This window comes from Syngnathus typhle, linkage group LG10 (assembly GCF_033458585.1).
Source record: "Syngnathus typhle isolate RoL2023-S1 ecotype Sweden linkage group LG10, RoL_Styp_1.0, whole genome shotgun sequence".
In the NCBI taxonomy this organism is placed as follows: domain Eukaryota; kingdom Metazoa; phylum Chordata; class Actinopteri; order Syngnathiformes; family Syngnathidae; genus Syngnathus; species Syngnathus typhle.
The window spans coordinates 11,240,905-11,257,601 of NC_083747.1; the positions used below are offsets into that span (position 1 = coordinate 11,240,905).

Genomic DNA, 16,697 nt, shown 5'->3' on the forward strand with positions numbered 1-16,697 from the left:
AGAGGAGAAAAATGGAGAGCACAGAGTAGCTTGACATGCAGGAGATGCTCCTCAGTTTTTTTGTTTTAGTCAATTTTTTTTTGTGTGTGTTTTGAGGCACAGAAAACTTAACTTTAGAAAAGTTGATCTTAGGCTGCTTGTAAAAAAGGTCCAAATTTTGTTTTGTCTCACTAACTTGAAATTACAATATAATTGTGCTGTCTCTTTTTTTAAATATCTAATATTTTTATGTACTCGTAGATACAGTTTATAAATGACGTCTTTCAGTGTAAAAGAGCTGTTAGAATAAGCAAGCAACTGACTGGCTAAACCAAACTTTAAAAAGTCTGCCCCCCCCTTGCTTTTGCAATATGAAAAAAATAACAGGCTACAACATAGGTCACGTTAATCGGGAACATTTAGGAATGACTTGTCTTTGGACAGGGGTGTGAAGACTTTATACTACCATGTGTGGACAAGAAATGGTCATGTAACTAAATTTTCATTGACTATGAAAAATAATCGTTTTTGACAATACAGCCACTTAATCGAGTAATTGACGAATATGCTGATTCCTTGTGTGGAATTTTCTTGCTATGTTTCAGTATGCACCTGCGCTTATCGACTCTCAGGGTGCTGTTGAATTAGACAAAGGTTTTATTGGAGTGGATTACGAAAGAAGCGGATTACCGTGGAGGAAAGGGACCCGACACCCTCAGCCGGGCTAAGACGTGTCACCGGGTTACATCATCACCGTAGTGTGTCGTATCATTTTCCACGCTGAGCTTTGTTTTGTCAAGCCAAAGAATGGTTTTGATCTTCCTATTGCTGCCTCCGGTGCACGCCGTCTATTGATCTTGCTACATCTAGTTTCCCGATAGAAATGCCGACTCTGCACTCTTGTCAGCCCCCATTTCCATTTTTCAAAATATTCAATTTTATTTATTCACTAAGTAGGTACTAAAACGCTGTGGAAAGTGAGTTTTGAGCTTTTTTTGCTGGCTGGTTGTTTTTCAGCGGGTTCCTATCAAGATATTTGACGTGTGATTATAGCACACGATTGTTTGGGTCACGCTTTTGTGCACGGATGCGGAAGAGCTCGGCCTCTCCGGACGTGTTTGGCAACATGCCGCATCTGGCGCGTACGCGGCAGCCGAGTGTGCGAGCGCACAAAAACAATTCTTTCTAAATAATTGGGCCCGTTCCCCAGCAGTTGGGCTTAAAATCGAGGCACTCTGCAATGTTTTCTTTATGAACTCTCGGCAGCTTACTTAGCTCAACCGTGCAGTAAACTGTACTCTCGGATATATCACGCTGTGGATTAAAATGACAATTCTTTATTCTTCCTTATAAAAATAAGAACAAAAAAGTACTTTGATTGTGCAAAGCAGAACTCGAACCTTACCTCTCCCAAGGAGATCAGACAAGACCCGACCGTTGACCCTTTTGTCCTTTTGGTGGCGAGCAGGAAGGTGTTTACTTATGATAATAACTTCTAGCTGGCATGCACTCGTACGTTACAAGAAAATTTATTTCGGGACACGGGTGCGAACAAGGGCGGCACCATGTTGTCAAAGAGCAAGCGGGTCTCAGGTCACGTGCAACCTTGTCTGTTTACCTTTGCTCCGGGTTTCTCGCTGAAGTTGACGTCACCAATGAATGTTCTTGCCATTTGTCTTACCTTAAAACATAGGTGTCAAACTCAAGGCCCGGGGGCCAGATACGGCCCGCCGCATCATTTAATGTGGCCCGCAAAGACAAAACTTCACGTGTCAATACTATATTAAAAATTGTGTCCACTTTTAAAAAATAGAAATATTGCTAGCAGTTTCTATTATTATTCATTGTCTTAATATTTTAACAGTTTTTACTTGTCTCTTATTCAAAAACTAGTTATCAGTTGGTTGTGTAGCCTATACTGTATACAATAAAAGGCTTTGACAGTCATAATGGCTCTCTGAAGGAAACTAGTATGACTATGATTTGTTTGACACCCCTGCTTTAAAACAAACCACAAATGACGCTAAAGGGAATTTTATGTTTACATCTCAGATCGGATTAGCAATATTAGACTGTGTTTGTGTCTATTTATGAGCTATTTTACGGCTCATCAGGAAAATCTGCAAAATCCAAATGATGATGCCAATCATTTGAATCAGGTGCCTTAGAGGAGGGAAACATCTAAAAGGATAGCGGCCCTCATGGACTGGAGTTCCACACCCGTTGATTGACCCAAACCCAAATACTAACCTCTGTCATCCAAGGAGTGTGCCCTCTCCTGAAGCAATTTGGTACTGCGCCCACTCCACTCATTTTTATGCCGAGTACATCAGAGCCCATGTATGACAAGGGAATGCTCGTCAAAAAGCAATTTGATGGAGCATTTTTTCTTTTGGGACGCTTTGCACATCCCAGAAAGGGACATTGGATGTGTGAAAAGTCTTCCACTTTCGTGAGTCCATTTGTGGTTCTGTGCCTGACCTGACCGACGACAGAGGTGAAGTGCGAATTTGACTCACCTGTCAGATTTGGCAGACCTGAGCTGGCTGCGACCGAAAGGTAGAGACAACTGCCAAGGCGAAAGAGAGCCACAACGAAGATGCACGCGATGCATCGCAGATGCGTTTTCTCCATTAGCGTTTAAGACGAGATGTTCTGTTTTGGACCGTAAAGAACGTGTTTATGAGGCGAATTGGGATGGCTGACTCGTTACCTGCCGTCAAGCCGCAGTGTGTCCATCTGTCGGTGCACTAATGATGTTCTACGGGAGCCGCCTTTCCCATGTCGCTCAGATGACCGAGCCCCGCGAGCGAAGATAATGATGGCGCTATCGGAAAGCTTTTCACAGGCCGCCATGCGTCATGTTCAAAGCAGCAGCATGACTTGGTCGCTTGACTTGTGCAACAAACTGTAACCTTCAGCCATGTTTTCTTTTTTTTCCTTCGTGGCACCGCCATTAGCGCTACAGAAAGCTCTCATTACGAGCTATGTTGGTCAGAACGCCTCTTTGTTTCCATCTTGAATCATACGCTTCGTTTTTTGGCGAGCCATCGCTATGGTTACGCCGCCAACCCCTGCCAGCCAATCATAGGTTGGCGGGGCACTTTGCATTTGTTAGGTCGCTGAGCTCATTAATGAAAATTCCGTGTTTGAGGTAAAGCGGTCCCGCCTGATTGCTGGCAGGTTAACTGATGGGAATCTCGCATTCCTCTGAGCTTCATACCTTGATGGCAATACTGACCATCCCGGCGCCACAATTAAATGATTATGATCTTCCCCATCTGCCAGTCGCTGTCGGTCCCTATCAGCTCTTTCTTTGCGATCGCCCTCCTCCTTTTTGCAGTCATCGCCTTCGGGCTTGTGGAGTGTTGCTGTTGTTTGTCATTATGACACAATCTCAGCCTCTCGTCCTCCGTCTGTTTGTCTTGTTTCACCCGACGTGCGAGTGGACCGAGACGGAACGCCGCCCGCTCGCGCCACCTTAATAAACATTCCCTCGGACGCTCTCATTCCATGCTTGTTTTGCCGAGCCCCCCCACCCCGGCCTCCCTTTCTCATCCTCTCCATTTACTCTTGCTTACTATGTTGAGATTAGGTTGTCGGTGTCATTTAACTTCCTGAGCCACTTCATTGTTTTGGAGTCTCTCTGAATGACCTTCCTTTTTGTGTGTGTTTTTGGAGATACTTTGTTTTTGTATGATTGACCCCTGACCTCTTGAAGCCCACAGCGAATAAGGAACTAAAAAAACACAACACGACGGAACCACCGCCTCAGTGTGAAGCCTTTAGATCCATCTCTGTCTATCTGAATTGATCTCAACCGCAACTATTTCTCCTTCTCATCTTTATCTTTCCCGTCCCCCACTTGTGCCCTTTGCAGATGAAATTGAAATGCTGGAGCGCCTGTGGCTGTCAGGTATCTGCCATAATGACAAAATTGAGGTGATGAGCAGTAAGCTAGATATTGACAACATGGCTGGGGTCTTCTACATGCTTCTGGTGGCTATGGGCCTCAGCCTACTGGTGTTTGCCTGGGAGCACTTGGTCTACTGGAAGTTGCGCCATTGCATGGCCACCAGCTCAGGCAAACTGGATTTCCTTCTAGCCATCAGCAGGGTAAGTCTTTCAAACGTACGTTTTTCTTGTTTGCCCACCGATGCCGTGCGAGTGCGAGCCTTTGGAAGTGTGAGGTCTGGGGTCAATTCAATTCCCCTCCGTCACATGAAGGGATTAATTGAAATTCAATTCTGCTCACAGCCCGGATATCCCGGTCCTTTGACAGTGACCTTGCAGTCACGCACCATATGCTCGTCATTATATCCTCAGAGATAATCTTTCCTCTCCAAGTTGTACTTAATACAGTTGATGTATTTACATGATCGATCATTAATCAACAACCAAACAGTTGCTTGCCTAATAGCGATCCAGCGATCTATCCTCTGGAATATTCTTGGGAGTGCTTCTAACTCAGTTTTTTCCCCTTCCGCAAATTGAACTAAAATCTTGTGACAATCTCCTATTTTTATTCTCTTCTCCTCAGGGCATGTATAGCTGCTGTAGCTTTGAAGATGAAACCGCACCAGGGGGTGCTAAATCATTGACTTCTCATCACCATACGGCGATGGGTCCTGTCCCATCCCAAGCGCACGTTATCTCGACGTCAATGACCAGCCCGGCTATTGTCATAGCCCAGCAGCAGCAGCAGCAGCAGCAAACGCCGCAGCAGCAAGTGCAGTCAGTGTACAAGACACCTCTACCTGGCTCTCCTCCCACCGTAGTGCGTTCAGGAACAGCAGTGGGTCCTTCCAGCACCCCCATTGCCGGCGCACCCCTCCCTTGCTCCACCTTCCTGCCCCGACCAGATCGCAGACTGGCTGTGGTGGATCGCTGGAGACTGCCCAAATCTGCGACAGCCGCCAACCCTCGGGCTGTAAGGGGGGGCATTCCTGACATGGGACCCTTTGCTCAAAAAGTCCCGGCAAACTGGGGCTCGTCTGCTGGAGGAGCTGGGGGACTTGATGCTTATAAGAGATACTATGGTCCCATTGACCCTGAGGGACTGGGGCCCTGCATGGAGCAGCAGGCAGGGTCCCAGACCCCCAAGACTCTGCCAAGGGGCCACCCCCAGCCCCCTCCAGCCAGTGTGGCCTTCTACTCAGAGAAGGGCATGGACCACGGGGTAGGGAAGAGGGCGGTAGGTGGTGGCAGCGGAGGTCAGGGGAAAGTGGCTGTTAAACCTCTCGGAACCCCGAGACTGCCTCCCAAGAGTCAAGCCCCTCTGCCTCCTACACCCCCACTGCCACAGCCCTCCCCCCCTCTCCCCTCATCCTTCTGGAGAAGGCGAAGGCCCAAGAAGCCCAAAGAACCCGGAGGGCCGCTGTATGAAAACATTCTGCCGCTGGGGCGGAGGGTAGAGGCACGAGATGGAGTGAGGGAGGGAGGAGGAAGGAGGGCACGCCCCCTTTCTCCCCCACTCTCACTTCCTGTGCCAGTACCCCTCAGCCCCTCCTACACCCCTCCCTCGCCTTCGGCGTCCTTGCAGTATACGTCCACGTCATCATCATCCACGACGTCGTCCACGTCCACGTCCTCGTCTGCCTCCTCGTCTCGTTCCAGCTCCCCCACATACTCGTACAGCTCCTCCAGGAGCACCCGGGACAGAGCCCGAGGCCTCGACGAAGAAGAGGACGACGACGATGAGGAGCTGACGGAAGAGTCGAGCCTTCTCCTCGGGAGGGGGCGAGAGAGGGAACGCTCGGTCGTTCGGCCCCGCTCGTCCAGCCAGGGGCGCCCGCCTCCGCCCGTACCCCCCAGGAAACCACGCGCATCCTGGGGCGACAGAGAACGTGAACGAGAGAGAGGGGGCAGCCAACTGTCTCAACTTCAAGAGTGGTGGGCGAGCTGGAGTGAGAGAGAAAAGAGCGGAGCCGGGGCAGATGCTGAGAGGCAAAAACGGGAGGAGAAGAAAAGAAGAAAAGAGAAAGATAAAAAGAAAAAGAAAAAGAGCAAAAAGAGAAAGAAGAGGGAAGAAAGGGAAAGAGAACGCGAGCGAGAAAGGAAAAGGCGGAAAGTGAAAAAGAAGAAGAAAAAGGCACTCAAGACCAAGAAAAGGAAGAAATCTACTGGCGGGAAAAGATCAGAGCCAGAAGACGGCGATGTAGAGCCAGAGAGGGAAGCAGAGGCGGAAAGAGAGAGGGAAGCGGGAATACAGGACTACTCTTCCTTCTCTGCCCAGTATCGGAATACCTTCGGGGAGAAGCGGCGGGATTCGTGGGAAGGAGAGCGGGAGAGAGCGGGAAGGGATGCAGGAGAGGAGGCCAATGACAGGGAAGGGGAGGACAGTGGGAGAAGTAGAGAAAGGCCATCCAAATCATCCCATCCTCATTCCAGACATCGCACCCCCAGTAAGCGCTACCCTAACCTGAACAAACTCCCAGCCTCGGTCAAATTTTGGGTGAACGGAAGGGGGCATGACTCAAATACTCCCCCCACGTCCCTGCACCCCTTCCTCGCGTCCGGGAAGCGACGAAGAAGTGGAGGCATAGATAGGGATGAGGGCGCTAGGGGAGGAGAGAGGCGTCCTTTATTGATGCCTTATGAAAAGGAGAAGTCGCAGACCAGAGAGGGGCTTTCCCTGCAAGAGTGGGACTCTGATGATAATGATGACGATGATGACGACGATGAGGAAGACGAGGACAGGGAAAGAGTTAGGGAAAGGGCAGGCAAGAGGGGGCGGAGGGCCGGTCGGGGAGCGCTGTCTGAAACGGATAGGTTGGACAGAAGGGCGGAGGACAGTTACTCGGAGGAAGGTTCATCGGGCGAGTTTGGACGTTTTGAAAGGTACTGGGAGGGAGGCGGGGGCAACAGCTCCGGGGTAGGAGGGATAGGCGGCGGAGGGTGGTTCTTCGGCACGTACCCCTCCAGAGAGAGGGGAGGCAGCATCAATAGTCGGGATGATTCGTTGCTTGGAACGCGAGCAGAGGGATGGATTGGCACTGATTTCTGGAGCTCGGGCGCAGGTGTAAGTTGGGAATCGGGGCCAGGGAGCGGGGGACTGGGCTCACAGTGGCCACCGCCGCCCTCGGCTTTCCCTCCACCGAGGAGATACTGGTCAATGGACAAGATCCCGATTAAGGGTGAGAAAAAGTGGAAGTCTGGAGGTAGGAAAAGTAAGAGGCAAGCGAGGAACAGAGGGGAGGAAGCTCGAAGGGCCACGATGTGTTCCTGTAGCCTTTACCCGCATCCGCATCCATACCCGCATCCGCACAGTCGCTCACACGCCTCTCATTCCAAAAGGTCACCCGCCTCACTGTCGCATAGCCAGGAAGAGCTTCTCCCCCATTGTCACAGTTTCAGCGGGGGCTCGCGACCCAAACCCCTTCCCTCAAAATCAGATCCCGGTCAGGCTAAATCAGGCAGCCAATCGAACCTCAGCACACAGGCTAGCGAGCTGGCACCTCAACCTCCGCCGTCACCACCTCAGCAGCCATCTCTGTCTCCCACTATCCTCCCGATGCCTATCCCGCCTCCGCCCTCCTCATCTTCGGTCCCGCCTCCGGCCGGGGTGGGGATGGCCGGCCCGAGCCAGATTCAGGCTTCGGCCAGTGCCAAACTCCAGTACCAGAGACTCCGTTCTGTGCCACAGCCACGAAGGTTCTACTCACCTCACCTGCCACTTAAAGCCAAGAGTCTGTGCTCGCGTCGAGGGTCAGCTCACTTCTCCAGTCTGGAGAGCGAGGTATGACAGGGGGAGACGAGAGAGGGAGACGAAGCAGCGAGACCCTCTATCCTAGAGCGTCGTGGTGCCGCAGTAGCCGGATCCGGAGACGTGGCCGCCTTGGTAACCATCGCTAATCGGCTGGCGGCCTTCACAGCGGGAACAAACGTGAACGGCGGCTCCGCCGCCGCCATTGCTCTTCATGAGAGCGACGCCGCCGCCACCCGCTCCCTTGTACACGTTTTCGTTAGGGCAACGGTGAGACGCCACACCAGGTTAAGCTACACCCTCTCGGATGGACCCCACGACCACCGGAGTGAAGTCGAGGCCGCGTCGGCGGGGAGAACAGCTCCAGAACTACTCCTTCGCTCCGAGTTGAGCTTTGTGATGTCATCCGTTCTCCTGCCCTCACCGGGTCACCGCTACGGATAAGTCAAAGTCTCCAACCTGTGAGTAATGATGTCATATTTGTACACACGCGCAAAATGTCTCCCTCCCTCTGGCTGAGCTCAATTTGGTGGGCTCAAGGGGTCACACGCCCTCCCTTCAACACAAATGCCGGACTGCTTCTCAAAGGTGAAGAGATGGGCCCCTCTTGTTTGTAAATCAGTTGAAAAGCAATCCTCTCCCCTCTCTCGTGAGCCCGACCGCCACCTTTCACGGGGCAGTGAGGACAATGCAACTTATGCACTCTTTGACCTTGCAACACCATCAGACCCATCTAGCTCTACCCCTCCCCTCCCCCCTCCTCTCTGTGATGTCACATTTTATTAGAAACCAGTGGGGTCGACCGTACAGGATCCATTCCTCCTTGTCGGAGTTGTGGCTCCAACCAGAACTGAGAGTATTTGAACAAAAAAAAATATTTAAAAGGGAAAGAAGAACAAAAAAAAAAACATGTAGCATCGTCTTTATTTTCTTGACACTGTCTTTGATCTCCAACCTTGTTTTATGTTCTGAATATATTCCTCTCACTTGGTTCATATTTTGAGAAAGATGAGGCTGGATGTGGCTCGTGTTGGACGTGGGAAAGATTCAATTGTGCCAAATATCCCCACGATTGCTTTTAGGTGCTTTTTACATGATTTATTGTCACGGTGAACGTGCTCTGTTATTGTCCCACAGCACACACCATCCTATAATCGGATCAAGGGGATGATTGGTGCAGTATTTGTAATTGGCACTAGATGGCTGCATAATATTCAAGTAAGCTTTGGAGACAATTGTGGAATTATTTGAATTTACATAATAGACGGCGCCGCCGCTTATTGTTTTTACCAAAGTGGCCATTGGCAAGATGAAGAACGGAAAAGTGCTTTAAAAAATGATTAAAAAAAAAAAAACAGCAACTCTGTTATCCAGCCAGCTTTTGGAGATTGTTTACATGAAGCACAAGTATTTTTCAGGCATTTGCGCAACAGGTCGTTATTTTCCGGCACGTTTAGAAGAATCACCTGTTTTTAAAGAGCGCAATTTATTACGACTAAGGATCCAATTAGAACGCTTGTTGTTGTTGTTGTTGTTTTTTGTCTCGTTGGGTTCAGCTTCTGTTTGGGAAATTGGGCTGAAAGATGTTGTGCGAACGGTTTGTGGCACGCATTCAGTGGGTAATAACTCGAATTATGTAAGACGGTCTAATTGAGCAATATTCCAACCTTCGATGTGACTGACGGGGGATGCCGCAGCTGAAACTTTCATCGTATTTCAAACGAAGCATTTTTATCAGCCGGGCTCAGACATTGCGAATGTGTGATCTACTTTGGATGGGTCCGCTCCAATTCGATTGGGTGTGATTCTGAACGAAGCCGGCTTCGATCGAGCGGCACGCCTCGGAAATGTTTTTGTGTAAGCGGTGCCAGTTGTTGCTGGGGCATTTGACAGATTCCATTTGCTCCACCGAATCTCTCACACTAAGACCAGCCACAGCCCAGCTCTTCTTCTACTGTAGTTGAATGTAGCGTTGTCACGATGTAGCAAAAGGACATCCACTTTTAGACTTTGTAGCTTTTTGGATGCTGTTGATAAAGGCTGGGGGGGGACTTGCGGTATGAGGGACTGTGTGTTATATTTGTGCATGTTGTCACAGATCAAAGGCTTAGTCGACCATCTCAATCCTCCCTTGCGAAAATATCTTTTTGCTTTTTTTCTACGACTGCGTGGGGGAATTTCAAGACAAAAATGTCAATCTATCACCATAGCAGAAAAGCTCCTTTTGCTATTCTCACTCAAGCCCCGCCCCCTAAGAATCAGTGCATGTTGAACTGAATTAAATTTCCAAGATTTGTGTTGAGAGAGCCGTGTTGTTGGATTCGGAGCAAAAGGAAGGCCTGCAATGAATGACATCGAGCGGTATTGATTTCAAACGAGGCGCTAATTCTAAAGTCTGTGACTGCATGAACAGAAGTGTCTCTTCAAATATTTTGCTCCTTTTTGAAAAGATTTTTTCTTTCATGCTGAGGAGAAGGGAAAAAAAAAAGAAAATATACTGTTTTTGAGAATGTACCATGTTATACTGTGATTTAACTGAGATATTTTATTGTATTCAGATCATTTGAATTCTATTATTTATCAAGAAATATATATGTACAAATAAATATATACATATATATATACAGACAGACACAGGTATGTATATTAGTTAAGTTTGGTATATTTGGAGGAAGTGTTAGATGAACTAGTTTTAAATGTTTTAGCTTTGTAGCAAAACTAGAACCTGAAATCATTTTTGAATTTTGATTCCTCCTATATGACTGTGAAGACTTTAGTGCCTGTGACAAAAAAGACAAGTAAAAGTCTCAACTCGCTTTTCATCTGTATCTACCACAGCTAATTGCTCTGTCACTCCTCTCGTACTACCTAGAATTACTTTCCGATGCCCCCTCCCTCCCCCCTCCTCCCACATCACTATGTTCCTTGGCACAGTCTGCGGTCTCTTTTGCTAGCTCGCCTCCTGTTTTATTTGCAAACCATGGACATTCTACGCTCGTTTGGGTTCCGGCAGAAAGCAATTTCTTTAGTTCCACGAGCGACTTGCCTTTGTTTTCTGAGCGTCACTCCATCTCTCACTTAGCAAAAACAGAGACCAGTAGATACTGTGTTCTTGCTCCTTTTGACTGATCGTTGACCGATGATCAATTCGTTGCTCTTACGGGAAAAACCTTTGAACATTGTTCCCACGAATGATGTGACTCTAGTGTGTGTATCCGACGACCACGCCACTGTAGCAAGTCTGGGCTGTTAACCACACCACCAGCGAGCGAAGGAGGCCGCAGTTGCTATGGCGTTGCCATGGCATTTTCATGGCGTTGCCATGGTGTCCTCTGCACCGCCACCACCTGGTGCCTGCTGGGTAATATAGCATCAAGTCCTTTAACGCCCCCCCCAAAGCGCTGATCAAAGATTCCGCTCGACTCAGTCCCGGAAAAAAAATTAGTAAAAGCTAGGTAGCTCGCGCTAATTTGTCTGCCGCCTCGGCGGGTCTGATCTGGACTGGACCGGTGACGATGATAAATGTTTCTATTATCCTTATCTTGTAATCCTTCCATCTTCAGTGTGTTGCATATCATGGATAGCACGCGAGTGTGTGTCTAACCCGATGTTGCATGTGCTCCAATGTGTTGCGAAGGCCTTCGGCAGCTTGCTTCTGCTTTCGCTTGCTGTGTGAAAGGCATACAAACGCTTTGCCCCGGCATGCATATTTAACGGCCGATGCAGCTCGCGCTCAGCCAATACCGTCCAAAGCCTCGCCTCCGGTGCTCTGATCAGGGCTTTCATAATTTAGGAGGCAATAAACCTGCGCCCCGGTCGGCTGAGACAATGTCTTTGACGACTTGCCCGGGAGATTTTTATTTTTTTTGTCTCCGGAGGATGAACGACATCTGTTCTGCTTGTTTGTTGCGCTGTCTGTCGCTCGTGTTTGTGCTCGGCCCAGCTCGGCGCCATCAGTCACTTTCCGTTTCGGCACGTCCTCTTCAATTTGGATTACTTGACTTGACTCGCTCCACTTTTGATTCAGCCCGTCGTCCTAATTTATCAGATTCACCGTCCAGTCCGGCCCCGGCGCATTACGCCCGTCAACCGCCTGAAAGCGCAACCCTTCAACGCCTCAGCTATCTTTCGGCCCGCGACCTGGGAAGCGATACGAGTGGTGCTCCGGAATTCAAACAGGGTCCTCATTGGCTGAATCGGCCGTGAATTATATCAAGGAAATCATCGGAGTGCCACTGGTACTACTCGGCAGGTCCAGGGTGTTGGGCCATCTCCCCAGTTTCTCTTTACCCACAGAAACCAGCGTGTGTGCGTGTGTGTATGCGTTTTCAGCAATGTACAAAGTTCTGCTCTGGTAACCTCTCGAACACCGAAGGCCTACTTACGGGTTGCTAAGGCAGGTTTCTAGTCGAGTGATGATGTTGCTCGGAGCCCAGACTGCTCTGGTCTGTGCCCTAATTCAAATGTGTTGGTTTATTTGACATTGTCTTTCCGGGGTGGGGCTGGAGGGTCAGTGCTGCACTTACTTCTTGAGAATTGCTTCATAAAATATGATTCTCTTTCATTCTTCCCTGTGGTGCTGTGTTTCCTTTCACTGGTGCGTCAAGAATGCAATTGGAAGTGGTCGAGTTCTCGTGTGGGTGTGCGTTTGTGTGTGTGCGTGTGGGTGCGTGTGTGCGTGTGTGTGTTTGTCTTCCACTTGGTGAGGACCAGTTTTTCCACCAACACCAAGCGCCCCTTCCCCCCAAGTCTATTTTCGTGTGAATTTGATAGACGAGTTATCCTTCGTATGCTTAGACTGCCGCTCCTCCCGGCGCATCTTATAATTTAATGAAACATTTTTAGACGAGCTAAAACAAGGTCCATTTTGCAGCGCAGGTGGTCCAACACAGTTTTAGTAGATTTGATCGAAGCTTTGATTTGATACGATCCGACCCCGAAAAACTTTCACTCTCAAGCATTCTGCCTGAAATTCTTCATCCAACTTTGGCCCTTTGATCATCTTCCTCAACATGACTACACACTTCTGCTTTTTCAACTTCATAAACCAAGACAGCCAACTGTGAAACAATACCTCAAAAGCACCCGACACCTGAACCCTAACAGACGTGACGGGCCAAGCAATTGTGCGGCGCTCTGCCCACCGCCCCCAATCTGGCGCTTCTGTGATCTGCTAATTACACATGTTTTGTCACGATGATGGCCTAATGGCTAATTGCATTGTGATGCCTCTGACGGTACACCCACTAATGACTTCACGCTCTATTAAGATTGAGTTACAGACATTTAGATCACAGTCTCACCAAACATTGATAAGAGGTCAGTGCGCTGCGATGGCTAATATCAGTCCCTGCAAAGTGAAAATAAATCTCTTCTAAAAATGTGTTGCAAACCTGCCAAACTTTAACAATTAAAAAAAAAGTGTGTAAAACGAGACTGAGAGAAATCAAGCTCTCAAACGCTGTGAAAGTGTTTGTCGATTATTCTTGAACCAAGCCCCGCTCAACTGTCGACTGTCAATCAAATAAGACCACCACCTGAAAAAATGGATCGCTGATCCTCGTGATTACAGGTTTCACCTGTCGAAATGCAACCAGTTAAATGCCTTCTGCGGCTGGGATGCAACCCACTCGGCGGTCGCGGGGCTTTTCCAGGCTGCAACTCTAAGTCCCGACACTCACTGTCACATATTTATTTATTTATTTATTTATTTATTTATTTATTTATTTATTTATTTATTTATTTATTTATTTATTTATTTATCTATCTATCTATCTATATACCCCGCTCTTTCACCTGTGAGCACTCATGGCCGACGAGGCACTCTAAATTGGCTGATAGAAGAATTTGCCATTTCCTATTGATATATTCAAGACCGTTTGAATGGTTTGATAAAAATAATAATAATTAATCAAAGCTTGTTGATGGGCCGGGAGAGCCAGTTTGATTTTTTTGAATCCCAAAGATTATTTACTTAAATCACATACAAATGTATTAAGCAAAGTGGCAGTCATTTTAAATTGTCTAAACGGTTACAAAATTGACTTCTTGAGGCGATTGAAACGGATTTGTCAGTCACGCAGACACACACGCACACACACACACACACATACAATGCATCCATCCATCCATCAAGGGAAAAAACAGCGCCACTCTGGCTTTCATCATGCGTGCACTGCCGCAGGGTTCTACAACTCACCGGCTTGATCTTTCAGGTTGGGGGGGGTGGGGAGGAAAAAAAAACAACAACACCCAAGCATCCTTTCATCAGCCGTTATTTTTTCTGCCCCTGTTGCATACACGACGTCGCGCTTCCTCAAACGTGCAAATGAGCAAACTGGCCCAACCCGCTGTTGCTATGCGTGTTTGTGGCCATTAAAGGTAAGTCACATGAGAAATGTCTATTTGCACATTTGTAACAGTAATGGCAGTGCAATTAATGCAAATGCGTGTGAATGAATTACCTTGACGATTAAGCCAGCTCCAGTATATAGCGAATGCTTCAATTTCGTTAGCTTGTTATAATCTAAAAAAAAATCCAAAACGCAGTTAAATTAATGCAAAGTGAAAATGAATGTACACCTCAATAGTTCCCGTGTTCAACGTTAGTCAAGGACACATTGATGATTCATGATTGATGTTTTACTTCGCATGCGTGTGAGAAGTAATGCCGAGTCTTCTAAATTCCAATCTAAATGTCTTTTACGCAGCCATCGAGCCGGCCCGCCCTCCTCCTGACCAACCAAGCAAGACCTGGTAGGTGAAAATCCTTACATTTGAGCAACTTTGATGAAGGTTAAGGTTAACGTGAGGGTTACAATTAGCAGCTGGTAAGCGCCGCTCTCCAGGAAATTAATGAAATTCAATGGAACGTGTTGACAGGAAGTCAATATATATGTGTGTGTGTGTGTGTGTGTGTGTGTCTGTGTGTGTGCGCGTGCGTGCGTGTGTGTGTGTGTGTGCCTGCCCGCCTGCCCCTAAAGTGGACTAATCCTCGAACACAAGAATGGCGATTGAGATATCCTTCGTCTTTAGCTCGTTCCCCCGTCGCCTCGTTAGCCAATCGGCTTGTCTTGGGCAGAACCCGCCGGCCATCCAACGTTCCCACGAGCGTATTCTGTCCACACCTCCTCTGCCTCCCTGTGGCACAGAGAGCACTTCTGTCATGCACATGTGAGGATCTGACGTCCGATTAGCATTCCGGACGGAGCAGCTTTTCAGCTCAGCCATTTTGTTTATGGCTTCTGGGTACGACCCAAAGCTCATTAAACACGGCGGGGACGTGTTCTGCCAAAATCAAGTATTAATTTATCTAAATAGTGTATGATAAAGAGTAAATCTGTTATGTAAATTGAGTTGAGGTGATTTTTCTGCCAAGACTGCTTGCTCATGCTCCTTTTGCGGATGAGATTAGATTCTTAAATGTTTAAATTATGCATTTGAAACCTCCTTTTAATCAAGTCATGTGCAAAAACACACCAAATGGCACCAAAGTACTACTTTTTTCTTTAGCAGTGTTCTGGCCCGCGTAATAGAACTCACAAAACAGCAACTAGGCAAGTTTTGCAGAAACACACATACGATAGGTTACTCCAAAAAAAATAATTCACACCATTTTAAATCTTTGTTGAAATTGGTCGTGACAGAACTTTGTTGCCCAAGATTATAATGTTCTGGTTTCATTTGAAAATGCTGTCTCCGTAGCTTCCAAATGTTGTGATGGCAACTTGCAACACTTTTTTGTTGGAGGAGTTTGATGAGCAACAATGGCGCAATTATGCAGCGAGTGCTTGTTCACACTTAGTTGCTCGTGTTGACGCTCTCCTCATCGCCTGCCAAACGTCTCCGCTGACCGTCACGCAATTTTGTTGCTGCCCTGCCAAAAAGCACACCAGACCCTTCTCCATTGGAGAACAAGCAAATGGAGACATGGCCCAATCTTGGAGGTAGCGTAAAATCTCTATTGCGGTCAAGTTTTAAAAATATCTAAAAATAAAAAATAAAAAAGTGCTACAAAAACTTAAATACATTTTGGTAATCAGTGTCAAAAATATGTTTAGGGTCACAAAAAGCCATCTCAGATTAATTTTTTGAATCACCAGTGTAATGAATACAATTATTTGTTTGACTAATGAAGTGAAATTGTGTGCTGATGTTTTTTTTTTTTTTCATTGTCTTTCAGGCCTTGGAAGGAAATCCTGAGAGAATGTCCCAAAAAGGCAACAAAAACACAGCTCTTGTATTTCCCACTCATCAAAGAAAACTTCCGAGGTGTGTGAGCTTCTGTTTTTACTACCATGGTCCCCAAAGTTTGGAGTGTGAACTTTTTCACCACACCTCATGTACACAATTACAAAAATCTTGCTAGCTTTCAAAATTGGCAAAGAAAAATGAAACAGTTTTGTACTGATCTTCCACTAAAACGAAAAGTACACATTTATATGTTATGTTATGTTATGTTATGTTATGTTATATTATATTATATTATATTATATTATATTATATTATATTATATTATATTACATTACATTACATTACATTACATTACATTACATTACATTACATTACATTACATTACATTACATTACATTACATTACATTACATTACATTATATATCCACGCAAGCTACATAAATTGTTAAGATGGCCTAAAAGGGTTAAAAAAAAAAAGGCTAAGTACTACACTGGTGGAACACTGACCATTCTTTTTTTCGGGGCACAAAGTTCCGATCAGCTGCTGGTTGCGTATGATTCATTTTGAAATGACATCATATAATCGTCACATGTTCACTCCGATGACGGCACATACAAACACGCATTTGTGGACGCCGGTGCTTTCTTATCTGGCTCGCTGACACTATTTTTGCTCTCTAACAATCATGCTAATTATAATTGTTAATTAATTCTCTGCCCGCGTCCTCATCAGGAGACTAATAACCTACATTTCCATTAATTAGACCTTCGGCCCTTTGGCTCACTCCCGCTGTCTCTCCGTCCCACTCCAATCCCGACC

The 16,697-nt window shown here is 47.0% G+C and overlaps 1 protein-coding gene across 1 annotated transcript in view; it reads left to right on the plus strand.

Annotated features, from left to right (window-relative positions):
• Positions 1-12,253, plus strand: part of LOC133160942 (glutamate receptor ionotropic, NMDA 2D) — a 30,809-nt gene extending 18,556 nt beyond the window's left edge. Inside the window, exons 14-15 of the mRNA XM_061289065.1 lie at positions 3,860-4,095; positions 4,520-12,253. Of these exons, the coding sequence (XP_061145049.1) occupies positions 3,860-4,095; positions 4,520-7,723 (3,440 nt within the window). The 3' untranslated portion in view covers positions 7,724-12,253. The remainder of the gene's footprint in view (positions 1-3,859; positions 4,096-4,519) is intronic.
• Positions 12,254-16,697: the final 4,444 nt, after the last annotated feature.